General features: G+C 33.4%; 1 protein-coding gene across 1 annotated transcript; it reads right to left on the reverse strand.

The window, feature by feature from the left end:
- Nucleotides 1-739: 739 nt before the first annotated feature.
- LOC105132475 (exosome component 10) lies at nt 740-10,336 on the reverse strand. Its single transcript, XM_011036008.1, has 14 exons — nt 9,492-10,336; nt 7,086-7,241; nt 6,734-6,892; nt 6,554-6,637; nt 5,941-6,020; nt 5,729-5,779; nt 4,272-4,380; nt 3,749-3,831; nt 3,487-3,532; nt 3,250-3,337; nt 2,975-3,144; nt 2,093-2,347; nt 1,910-2,011; nt 740-1,488 (listed from the first exon to the last, which is right to left on the reverse strand). Exons 1-14 carry the CDS (start codon nt 10,185-10,187, stop codon nt 832-834), a joined length of 2,736 nt encoding a protein of 911 aa, XP_011034310.1. The 5' UTR covers nt 10,188-10,336; the 3' UTR covers nt 740-831.
- Between the last annotated feature and the right edge of the window lie 2,898 nt (nt 10,337-13,234).

Here is a 13,234-nt window from a genome sequence, read left to right on the forward strand (position 1 = left end):
ACCTGCCCAGAACATAAAGTCAAGGTTGCAACCCCAAGCCATTCTTGATAGAAGAATGGTTAAACACCACAACCAAACAGTAACGTAGGTCTTAGTTCACTGTAAAACCCTATCACCATCTAAAGCCACCTTGGAATTTGCTAATATGATCTTTTCTTAAGGTACCCATAGTTGTTCCTTGAGGACAAGGAACATTTTTCAAAAGAGAGAAGTATTGTTACAAACCTGGAAGAATAATAGGGGGCAAAAGGTTTTCAAACCAAAAAAAAAAAACTAACAAAATGATGACATTTTAATAATAATGCTCACTACCCTTCAGCTTATAAGCACCGTTTAAATAAAATCATTACAGTACCAATCTCATGTTAATTACTATTGTTATTTCTGTTAGACATTACTATAATGAAAGCCTCGTATGGCTATTCTAAAATCTACTCTTCATTACTGTATCTCTAAATTTCACGCAACAAAAAGAATGAGAAATATAATACAATCACCATGTTTTCCTTCTTGCTCTCTTTTCTCTCCTCACATTCCTTCCCAGCGTGCTTTTATGTTAGTTGGAAACGCCTCAAATCACTCTTAGCTTTTTCTTTTAATTGGTTCTCTCAAAGACTTAACTTGCCACAACCCAACTCTGTTTCATGAATTCCAATAAAGCATCAAGCTGTCGTCACCAATGTAGATGTCGCTTATGATAGGACAGAAACCGTAGAATAAAATGCTGCTATCCGGGATCTATAGTAAATTGTGAGATTGCATTAGATTTCCAAGTGCTGAAGCGGTGTTTTCTTTTAACTGTTTTTTTACAACTAAAGACTCAAAATTCACTCATCGGAAGGTTGCACTCCGATTCCCAGTTGCTGGAAAGGCCTGACGTCTTCTGCCTTGGCGATATTCTCCTGTCTCGTCATCCTTTTGCATTTTAGCTCCCGGTGAACTTTTTATCGTCCCCACAGAGTCAAGCACGCCCCTCTGATTTTTGGCACTCCCTACTTTCAACCTACCTGCCGGATCTTCTTCAGATCTTAGTGCAGTAGTATAATCAAATGGCTTCAGCTTCAAACCGCCACTTGGTTCTCCAGATTTCTTAACTTCTGAAGTTTTTTTATTTTGATTACCGGATGGGAAACAGTGTTGGAAACTCATAGACAAATCAGCTAGAGAAACAGGTTCCTCTCCATCTGTTTCCAAAGCAGATCCTGAAGATTTGTCATCCCCGTTGACATTTGTAGTTTTGGAATCGTCTCTATCTGGTTCTGCAATATGAGTGTTTTGTTCCATGTCTGAATCATTGTCCAACAGTATTATATCTTGCAAACTAGAACCAGTAGCTGGGACATCCAAAGATTCTTCAGGATGTGAAATTTCAGAAACTCCAATGGGCTCTTCTACTACTAGTTTTGGAGGTTCATTGATGCCCATAAATGAATGGAATGGAAGGTTTACTGAGGATCTTATCTTTTCTAACTTGATCTTTTCCTCGATCTACATATATGAAAAAAGAAAAGGGCAACCAGAAGTCAAAATCGATACAAGGATTTTTAACCAAGCATAAAAAGGCAGTAAAGATGCATCAAGACAACTTCCTTAGTTGACCATGTTGACATCCAATTTTTGTTCCATGGTATGAATGAGTTGCACAGTGGAACTGCCAATAAGGATGAAAGTTCCCATTTCAAATAATGACAGTCAACTGGCAAAAACAAAAAGGCCAAAAACATTGCCATTCCTTCACTCTCTGTTTAGTGGTGAGAGAGAGACTGATTTTAATACCTTTCAAAATCAATATGCTCGGAAATTCAAGCACAAAGCAGACCCCACCCAAGTGAAAGATCCATTACTATGTTCTAGATTATCTGCTGTCTACATTGTTGAAAAGGAAGCAAAGTCAGGGTAGAACGTTCACCTTTTTATCAGTATCAAGTGTCCTTTTTGCAACTGCACCCCCAAGAAGTGCTCCAAAAGCACCAGTTGGCTTCTTGAGAACCTGAACAGTTGCTCCAGCAACCTGTACAGAAACAAGTGAACATGTTAGTCTAAGGATAACTAACAAGGATAAGTTTCGATCAACTTATCAAATGTTTACAACCTTAGCTGTAGTAGATGTATCTGAAATATAACTACTGGACCCAGTATTCACTTCAACATTTTCACCACGGTGCTTGGCAGAGCTTCCTTGTCCACCTCTGCCAAGTTCAACAATACTGCTTCCCTGCTTCAGAAGCCCCTTTTCCAGCTGCGCAGAAGTTTCATGGCAGGCAGCCACACCGCTGTTCATTCCATTGCCACCAGGAATGCTTTGCGCTTCAGATCCATCATTAGCTTCTGTCTCTTCTTGTGAGGCCTTAATAAAATATATCTTTCAGTTAAGAGCACAAAAGGAAGAGAGAGAGAGAGAGAAAAAAAAACAACAGCAGCATGCACAGCAAAGTAGGAATCCAAAGTTTATCTTCATTAAGTCTCCGGCCCTGCGGGTAACATGATTACAAATTTATTTCGAAAGACCTGAATTTTGAGCAGTTACTAAACAAACCCAGCCATGCAGGAAGACAATTCAGCTTGCCCTGAACTCATTCTACTTGCCCAGCTTTCCAAATTAGAGTGCAACTTTGTAGTTGCCAAGGCTCTGTTAACCTTGAGTGAACAGGTTGCTTCACTTTAGGCAAATAAAACCACTGCTTAGTCTTTCAGTTTTCTTTTTTCTTTTTTTTGAGAATCAAGAATATCAATAGTTTGTATTTCAGAACTGAAGTCAAGATAACATGACAAAAAACAGGTTGAATTCTCAGCCTTCTATCATGCCAGGTAGGGGGCTGGCCCTCAATTAAATAGTAAGTTGATCTAGGAGTAACACATGAATTTGTAATCTAGGCATCCTTCTAAGTTAAGATTCATAATAGTCCCCATACAGGACTGAGACACCTCTATAATATATGTGGAGATCATCAAATTTGTGCAAGCAAAGTCTTACTATTTCCATGTGTCTCTCCTTTAAATGTTGAACAGCAGCTTCAAATGCAGCAGAGGTTTGCATGGAGTGCCTATTGATGCTAACAACAGAACTAAGGTGCCGTTCAACATATGAGTGCTTTGATTTCAGCAGTTGACGTAATTTGCTAGTTGTAACAGGCATCTCTTTGGCTTTCACCATTTCCAAACAAAAGAGGATTTAAGAGTCAGCCTTTACCATAAGATATTCACAAACATACTAAGTTGAAGTTATGACAAATTTGAGAAGATTCTTACCAATTTCAAGAAGAGTTTTGTTAGGCAATATATAACCTGTGCTCTCATCTTCTGCACGAGCAATGGCATCTCTCCACTCATAAAGCCCCTGAAATTTATACAAAGAAATGGAGAGCACAAAATACCCTGCGTTAAAACAGGAGACTATAATAACTCGGCAAAAAAGTTATATCCATGCAGTGGAGTCCACTCAGTTTGACAAATTAAATAAGTAAATGACAATAAGCAACTACTTACTGCAACAATGGCAAGCTGCTGAGCATTGAAACCAGCACTAGGCAACCTAAATCAAGACATAATTACACCCAGAAAAAAGCATAGAAATTAGTGCTGGTTGATTTTGTTCCAAGATTAATTACTGAGAAAAAGAAAGGCACAGATACAGCCCAAATTTTCAGAAAGAAAGACGTTCCAAAAAAAAAATAACAGCATTGCTGTGTGAAATATCACAGTTCATGTGATGGTACATAGAATCATAACTAAATTGTCACTAACATACCCATACATGTTGAGATACGAGTTTTCAGTGAAAAGCTCCTTCTCATACAGCTGCATGCAGACATCATAACTGCGTTTGTAGACCTGTTATCAACTACAACTCACTCAATATTGTAATGTTGTAGTTAAAGAATTACCATATCCTATTTTTAAGATCATAATCAACTGCAGTAATCAGATGAAGGAAAGCATTCCCAGTTCCCACAAAAGATTACATGGAAGAAATCAAAACTGTAGCATTAAAAGACTCATAACAACATAAAACAGAGATGTTAAATACAATGTTTAATTTTACAGAAATTCAAGAATTATGGTATTTTTCACCCAGAGACATGCAAATCAAAGAAAATATGAGAAATATAGCCAAGCAAGAATAATGCCAGCCAAAATAAACAACTCAGCCCCCATATAAAACAGAGGAAAGGACAGGTGACAAGTCACATTTCATACCCTGTTCTCTGTCGTCTCATTCTCTCATATAGTTGAACAATCTAGAAAATGCCTATTGTTTATCAAAACCATACCTCTAACAAAGGAGGATCAGCATTTTCATTGTCAATAGGCTTTGAGAGTAACAGAGCTTTCATCAGATCATATATATGCAGCAGATAGTGGGTATCTTCTCTGGCATATCTGTCACCAAAAAAGAGTTGTCAATTAGATAATTGAAGAAAGTTAGCATCAACAGCTTTCACCTAAACCAAAATTAATAATGCAAATGACAACAAAGGAAAAACAACAGAGCGATATAAGTGAGCTAGAAGGACTTCACAGAGTATCATGCAAGTCCTAACCCATGTTGTTTCCAAACAACAAATTGTATATGATGAATTACAAACTGGCACAATTAGAAAATTATTACGAAAGAAACTTGACTACTAGATCGAACTTTTAGCACAAAATACCAACAATGTGTTATTAAACACCTGAAATATCTCGCTTTGTAAAGTGAAATTTCCTTCCATGCCCATCTCACTTGTGGACCATGCAACTAACCCTGGCCTTTTTCTTCCATTTTTCACTAATGAACAGAATTTAACATATATGTTTTTCCACACCTCTATTTCTTTTTTATAGATTTCTTGTTTTTACTTCCTCCACGAATTCCCAATTCAATGTTTTTATTCTCTTATTGACATATTAACATTTACAATTACCTAAACTGAATTTCTTAAATGGTATTATAAAAGAAATCAAATATAGAAACATCATTCTTCCAGAAACCAGATATCTGTGTATCAGAAGAACAGCCTCATGCTCAGAAGATGAAACTTTTGGCAGATATAACAGAAAATTAGACAGAAATTGATCAATTTTGACTGAAATATACACTTCGCATGAGTGAACAAAATAGCATGAGCATGTACGTGAGAAGCTGTCACACTCCACTAAAAGAGCACTATGAGGAGTTGTTGCATGAAACAAACTACTACTAACAGCCATTTTTTTTATGCTTCTGCAACCTACTACCCCACATTAGATATCAGAGCATAAGCTGGAGTCTTGAGCAAATATTTCATAATCAGTTTTACAAATGCACAGGTAAACTCAGATTTATTTAGATGGACAGTCAAGGATATTTTTGGTGTTTACAAGAGTCAAACTAGGTTCAACTAGTTAGCAAGGATAGTTTTTCCAGCTATGCAGTCTGAAGATATTTGCCATGCGACATTACTACAAGAATGTGTAATATCAAATGGTTGCCAATCTCTGGGGAAAAATGATACCATAAGATGCCCAAGTTATCTGACAATATATAGTCAGTGTAGTCTAAAATGAAGTTCATCACAGTAATATTTCTTTCTTTCTTTCTTCTGTTTTTTTTATTTTTTGTCATCCAAAGAATTTCTGAAACTTCTTTGTAAATTACTGACAATGACTATTCCTTATATCAAATGGCTTACATTCAGGAAAATTCAACATAAAATGTTCAAGGGACAAGTTTGGAAAACAAAAGACAATTTCTAAATTATGTATTCACCTTATCATCTCATCAGGAAGAGGGCGTAGTCTCCAATCTGCATTCTGGTATCTGCAATGAACAAACAGGTCAACTTTACTTAAAATTTTGTATTAAAAAACACGCACAAGAAAACAAGCACATGTTGCACTCTTGTAAAACATAAATGTGCGAAGTTACATGAATCAAGCCATAAGCAGTGGCAGATCAAGTGATTACATGAGAGGACCTACTCTTTATTGGCAGTAACCCCACAGAAGTGATGTAAGAGGTGCTCCAAACTATTTCTTTCCAATTTCAGCACTCTTGAGGCCTGAGGATTGAAACAAATGCTAATCATAAGAAGCACCAAATGCTAATGGATGCTATAGAAGAATAAAAAAAAGAAAAAAAGAAATTTTTTCGGACAAAAAATAACACAAAACTGGTTATTTTATCCACTGATATGTGCAAGAAAAAGGGTCTTAACACATTTGTTTAAAAAAGGCACAGGAACTTAACAATTGATTTCCATAGCCAGACCCTCCTGCCTTGCTTGAATCAAAGACACAAAAATCGACATTAAGAAACTACTTGATAGATAACAAAGAAAATGACCAACCTAATTTATTTAATGACAGAAGAGGTTGCACATGAGAAAAATCAAATTGCACAAGACCACATGGCATACTGCCAAATGGGCACAAGCAAACCATCAACTAACTATGATGCCAGATTTTCTGAATAAAACACTGCAAAAATGAGTTTACAGAGTCATGGTATACAAGATTGACATAACGAACCATTGAGTAACAAGAAAAATAAAATCAAGTGATTATGAGAAGCGATAAAATCAAAGTACAAGACCTGTCCGGTATCAAAAAGATTGCAGATATATATGCCAAAGTCCCGTTGAAGCCACACAACATCTCGATCTGCTCCATGCATGACCTAATTAAATTAAATGCTATCACAAATATGAAGAAACCTGACAATATGAAGAAACTTGACAAAATGAAGCAAGAAAAAAGAACTTCAATACCAGACCTTTCTCTTGGCAGGATCCTTGAAAACTTCTCTAAGATATGGGCCGACATGTATTCGAAGTTTTAAAGTATCTACAATAAAATCCTCAGTTCTGGTAGAAATTTGCATTAAGCATGTCAATCCTTGAAAAGATCGATATTGATTGTGCTCCAAATCAACCTGAACATTCCATCAAGCATGTTGAAAATGATTTATGATAAGAAAAAAATAATCACATGATGAAAGCTGCAATATAATATAAAAAGATTGTGCATTTGAAAACTCTTGAAAGAAACCAAATGGCATTCATAAGACATCTATGTTTGGTTATTCAATGGTTATATCTTGTAACAACAATTGAAATAGTTTTTACCGCAAATTCATTTACACCACGCAATTTAGCTGCCAACTCCTTCAAATCCTTGACTTCTTCCACAAGCTTAAATGTAGTACTCTCTATTGGAAGAGGTGGTGCAGGCTCAACATCTCCAGTACTTTTATCCATGAAATCAAGAACAGATAGCCTTTCCTGTTCACATGAAAGAGCAATAATTAGAAGCTAACTTGAGTCTTCCCTCTTCTAGAAAGCAAAAGGAATAAAGAAAGCAAAAAGGCTACTAAAGTTGAATGAGAACAATAAATCAATAGCTACATCTAAATCATATTGCATTGGTAAAGAAATTCTAAACAGCAAGCATGTATAAACAGGAAAAACCGACAGCCTTTCAAACACATAGTGGTACACCAAAAGAAAGTTAATGATGTAACAGGAACACATATTCTGTCAGATTATATAGAACCCATAACCAATTGAAACATAATCATGCATGGAACCAACATAATCAGAAGGTCGCGTGATCATGTAAATGGATTGGGAAAACAAATACTTCATTCATGGATAGAGCTGTCAGCATCTGCATCTTAGCTATGAATTCTAGTTGCAATGAAAACCTATGGGTGACATTCAGAACTCCTTCACAAATCCCTCAATCAAGTTTGTTTAGGCTGGGAAGATAATAGAAGAACCCCGCTATTGTCAAAAGAAACGTTTCCCAATCATGGAAATCACCTTTCAAGGATTAAACGAAATATTTCAAAAATAAGGATATTTCCCAAGCCAGGGAAAACTATAAACAATGCACCCAGCAGATCTCATGGAGGGCAGCTGGACACCTAGAAACGAAAGTAACAAATGAATCCTGTGAAAATAACTAAATTAACTTCATTGGCTATGTCTCCAGCTTAGGAATCATTTTGTCAGTAATACTAACATCAACCAATTAAAAAAAAAAACCACCGACTATTTTAGGTATTCAGATCCATGTAAGATAAAAATTACAACAAGAGATGCTTATAACAGTAAAGATTAATTAAACTTCTTTTAATACAGGCCAGATACCGAGCCTAGCTATATTCTTATATAGCAATCAAAATATTTACAGATACTAACTAATCAGAGGTCATTCCAGGTGCTTGAGAAATGAAATTAACATCCCAAAATATCTGTAAAAGAAGAAATCATGAATCGAAAATTCTAAATGAGGGTGTGCATTCATCACTTCTTCAACCATGTATATAGATGCAAACCACATTGCACCAATTTTACAAAATTATTATCATTAGATTACTTGAAAGATAACGAAATTTTTTACTAGTCAAAATTCTCCAAGAACAAGAAGAGACATCCATAATATCCAATTTTTATTCATCCAAGTTTCACTTGTCAAAAAGCTATCATGACCCTTTATATAGAAAAAACTAGAGAACACTATTGATACTGAATAGAAAAATTAAAAAAAAAATAAAAGAATTACTCACTCCAAATAGAAAACCCAGAAAAGCCTAATAACACTTAATAGGAAAATAAAAATAGAAATAAATAAAATTAACTAAAAAAATATTTATTTTTCCAAAAAAGCTCCTCGTGGATCAATGTGAACCACTCATACAACACTTTTGTGTGGACCGCCCCATCGTAGTTCTAACTGTGTGGGCCATATTATTTTGGGTCTCTAACACAATACCTTTGTGTGAGCCACCCCATCACAAGTCCCACCACCAAGATTTTTAATAACAGCAAACTGACGCAAACAGAAACAACACACTAGTTTTTGGACATCTCTTTCCCAAGGGCAAAACAACATCATCGAGTCCTCCTACACAAGCACTTCTTGTTTTGCGGCCTCTTTTAACTATGATTATTCAAATCATCGATCTATTATACATGTCCCAAAACCAATGAGGCAAAGAATAACGGGGTTTCTTACAAGTCAAAGCCATCATAGGCTTAGAACACCATAATATTCATTTTTCATCCATCCATGTCTCATTTGCCAAAAGGCAATTACAAGAAAAAAAAACTAGAAAACCCTATTAGTATTGAATTGAAAAACAAAAAGAAAACTAGAAAAGCCTAATAATACTGAATAGAAAAACAAAATTAGAAAAAAATAAAATTATAAAGGAAAATATTCATCTTTCCAAAAAAGCTCCTGCATGGTATTCTTTCTTTAAAGACTTTATCCCTTCATCTTTTTTCTTATAACTAGTATCCAATTGACTACTCACCGACAGAGTAAACCTGTGGTACTTATATTGCAATTGATAACATGTTAGTCAATAATACTTGAGAAAAACCTAAAAAAACACAACTCTGCACGCATGCTTTCCACAAATCTAAGATTACAAATATAACAATAACCACAAACAAGCAGATTAACCATATGTGAATCAAACCGAATGACACAATTTAGAATCCTCAAATGTGTAAATCACTAACCAGTGGATGAATAACCCTCAGCCCATCTTCGCTTCTCTCCAACCAAACATGATCAAAAGCCCTATTCGAATTATTAACCAATATATTATGTTCCTCTTGCGGCCTCCTTATCGTCGGTATATGAAACGGAACCTTGGCCTTATTTCCCAAAATCCACTTCTTGTTATCCGCCACTTTCACTCCTGAGTCACCACCAGCACGACTCACTGAGTCATGACTCACCGTTTTCTTCATTGACTTTTTATTCTTCTTCCCTAGCACCAATTGAAAACCATCCTCACTATCTACACCCACGACCCGATCCGTTTCCTCTCGGACTCTCCTAAATTCATCAATTGAAGCATCGAAACGCTCAAAAATCTCGTCGTTTACATTCACCAGCCAATCATACGCCTCATCGATGTCGACATCAGTAGGGAACTGTAACCTGTCTTTGAAAATATGATTTGAAGAGGAAGACCCGATTGATTCGAGTAGCGATTGCGACTTCTCTGCGATTTCTTGAATCGGGATCTTGAATTCGTCGAAATTGTAGTAGAAATGGAAGTCTTTGTTCGATGGAATCGCGCGAGAGGAGGCGGAGAGGTTTGAAACTGAGCTAGATAATTGGGTAGCTGTTACGGTTTGTAAAGTTTGAGGTTCTTTGGGGGATTCTTCTTCTTCCGTTTCGTCCATATCCGCGTCGTTTTGGGTCATCGTTTTTGTGTTGAGAGAGAAAGCGGGAGGAGGGTTTTGCTAGGGTTTGGGTTTTAAACACGTGATATTCTTGAAGAGAATGAGAGGTCTGTTTCAGTGTTACAGTAAGTGGGTAAGAACGGGAGGGAGGTTGTTCAGTTTTGGTCACGTGATATGAGTTGAAATGCACGTGGAGAATGATAAACCCAGGGGGAGGGAAAATGTGCATGATGTGGATTTCGTTATAGACAAGCGACACGTGGATTGCTTGTGAATTTCAGGAGGTGTCATCATTGGAAAATTACAAACAGTCAAGATTTAATCTTCACAAAAACAACTCTAAATTATTTAAAATCTAATTAATTTCTTCTCCAAGAACAAAAAAATAATCAAGATTTAACCAATAGTATTAAATTGATTTGTGCTCTTATATTCCTGTATTCTTATATTTTTTTTCTCACGGTATATTTAAAACCAAATCACACATGAAATTTAATTTAAAATAAAATTTAAATTCAATAAATAAATAATTATATTTTTTATATTTAAGATAAAATATTAAACCACTTAATGAACTTCCAAGAAAATAAAAAATAAAAACCAAGTAAAAATTTTCTACTTTTTAAAATTTCAAGAAAATGAAAATCCAAGATTACTACACCTCTTTCAAACATGGCAACCTAAATTTGAAAGAGAGAATGATATGATTGATAATTAAGAAGAATTGTAGCAATAAATTGCTTTACAAAACAATATCCAAGCAAGTAATTGGTGGCTAAACAACCAAACTAAAAATAAAATATATAAAAAAAATTAATGATACTAAAATAACCGGTTTTATAGTGGTTAGCCATAAAAAAAATAAAAAAAAATAATTGGTTTTTGAGACTCTTTAGAATTATAATAATAGTTACGGTTTAAAGTATTTTTTATTTAAAGATGTATCAAGATAATTTTTTATTTTTTAAAAAATAATTGAATATCAACGTATCAAAAAGATATAAAACACTAAAAAAATATTAATTTAAAATAAAATATTAAAAATACATGTTAAATAATGTTTTCATACATTCATATCATTAAAAACAAGAAAAGCTATGGCATTTAAACAAAAAAAAAAAAACTTGCCATGAAAAACTATGAAGGCAACAGAGTGTCTAAAATAGCAAAACTATGATCATAAATGCTGTTGCCTTCAGTTTCCTGATCATTACCCATCTATGGTATTTTAAAAATATTTTTTGTAATATGCAAATTAGAGGGTAGTTTTTCTGTTTTTTTTATCTTTTTAGTAATTAAATTTTAAATGAGATTCAAATCAGTACTCAAAAAAAATTGCAAATAAAATATTAATTTATCTCTTGAAATTAAACTCAATTCCAAATATTTCAAACGGATGGAAAATATTTTTGTTAATCTCACGCTTCATTTTGAGTCTCTGCCAATTCAAATATCTAGTTAAGAGTTTGAGAACATTACAAGGACTATGCTAAAGAGGATAATGACAACGAGATTTATCTCTCATGTGTCGAGGGTACTCGTGAGGGTAATAATAATTATTTTTTAAAATATTTTTTATTTAAAAATATATTAAAATAATATTTTTTATTTTTAAAAAATTATTTTTAATATAATATATCAAAACCATCTAAAAACATTAAAAAAAATTAATTTAAAATAAAAAATTAATTCTTTATAATGTTTTGTAGGTGTTATTACGTGAAAAAAAGAGTTAAAATGGATTTTAAATATCCAAAACATTTAAGATATCATTTGAGAAGACAATCCAAGCCGTTTTTTATAAAACATTAAATTTTTTTATTTAAAATTAATATTTTGTATGTTTTAAATTATTTATACTAATTTTAAAAATAATATTTAAAAAAATAACTAACGAATCAATAAGCTCATCTTTAGAGACCGAAACCTTTGCTAGCTACTTCTACGAAAAACACATCATTTATTTAATATTGTAAAATTATATGTTATCTGTCCTGCTGGATGAGAAAACAAGAAGGCTAGGTGCGTGAGCCTAGCCTTGCAAGTTCGCGTTTGTCTAGACTTCTATTTATTAGCTTAGGCACCCACAACCATCCAAGCCCATGCATTGACTCTTTTTATGCAACCATTTTTTATTTTATTTTTTTGAGTTCTTTCTTAAGATTTAAAATTAGATAAAATTTCATAAATAAAGTAATTAAAATTAGATAAAAATATTACTTTATTGAATACCATTAAGTTTTGCCTTTATTTTCAAATAAGCTTTTAGTATTTTGTTTATAATATTACCAATTATTTTGTTATTTATTATACATGAAACTAACATGCAAAATGTTTTCAAATTTACAATAATAAATATTCAATAAAACTAAAATTTATATTTTTTTTTATAAGTTTTTAACAAAAAAAATTTAAATTAATTATTTTTTTTCTTCAATTGCATACTATATAGACTTGATTTGCAAAAGAAACCAGAGTTTAGGATTTTTTTTGTTTATTTTTATTTTTTTGTTAAAACTTGCCTTTCAAATTATGATAAGCTTTTTTTTAATTTGAAAAGAAATTATTATGATTGAAAAAGTGTTTTTTAAAATAAATTATGTAATAAAGAAATGTAGTTTAGATTGAAGAGATATATTTTTATTTTTATTTTAATTCCCTTTAATTTTAATTAAAAAATATAACACTTGGAAAAAAAATGCATGAATAAAAAAAAACTCCTTTAGCCAAAAAACTATTTTTAAAAAATTTAAATAGTATTCTTCTAAAAACCATAAAGGTATACTTCAAGCCCGTTGGTTTTAATTCCAAAAAAAGACTATTTGTTCTTGACAGACCTAAATTAATGTCAGAGAGAGAGAGAGAGAGGATTGAGCCTATTTTGCAGCATCTAACTGCTGAGTGCTGACTGTGAGACCATTCTTTTTAAAAAATATATATATATATATATATACATACATACATTTGTAGATGTACACTGATGAGCAAATAAGGGGCGTGGCACCAAGTGTCTGCATGGCCAACCCAACGTGTCAGCCAAAGAAACGAACGGGTCTCGGTCTCTCCAC

The sequence above is a fragment of the Populus euphratica genome, unplaced genomic scaffold, assembly GCF_000495115.2.
Source record: "Populus euphratica unplaced genomic scaffold, PopEup_1.0 scaffold27.1, whole genome shotgun sequence".
Classification (NCBI taxonomy): domain Eukaryota; kingdom Viridiplantae; phylum Streptophyta; class Magnoliopsida; order Malpighiales; family Salicaceae; genus Populus; species Populus euphratica.

Coding starts and splice junctions, on each gene's coding strand:
- LOC105132475 (XM_011036008.1), bottom strand. CDS start 10,187: ATGACCCAAAACGACGCGGATATGGACGAAACGGAAGAAGAAGAATCC. Junction 7,242..9,491: donor TGAGGGTTATTCATCCACTG/GTTAGTGATTTA, acceptor TCATGTGAACAG/GAAAGGCTATCTGTTCTTGA. Junction 4,381..5,728: donor CTTCCTGATGAGATGATAAG/GTGAATACATAA, acceptor TTTTGGTGACAG/ATATGCCAGAGAAGATACCC.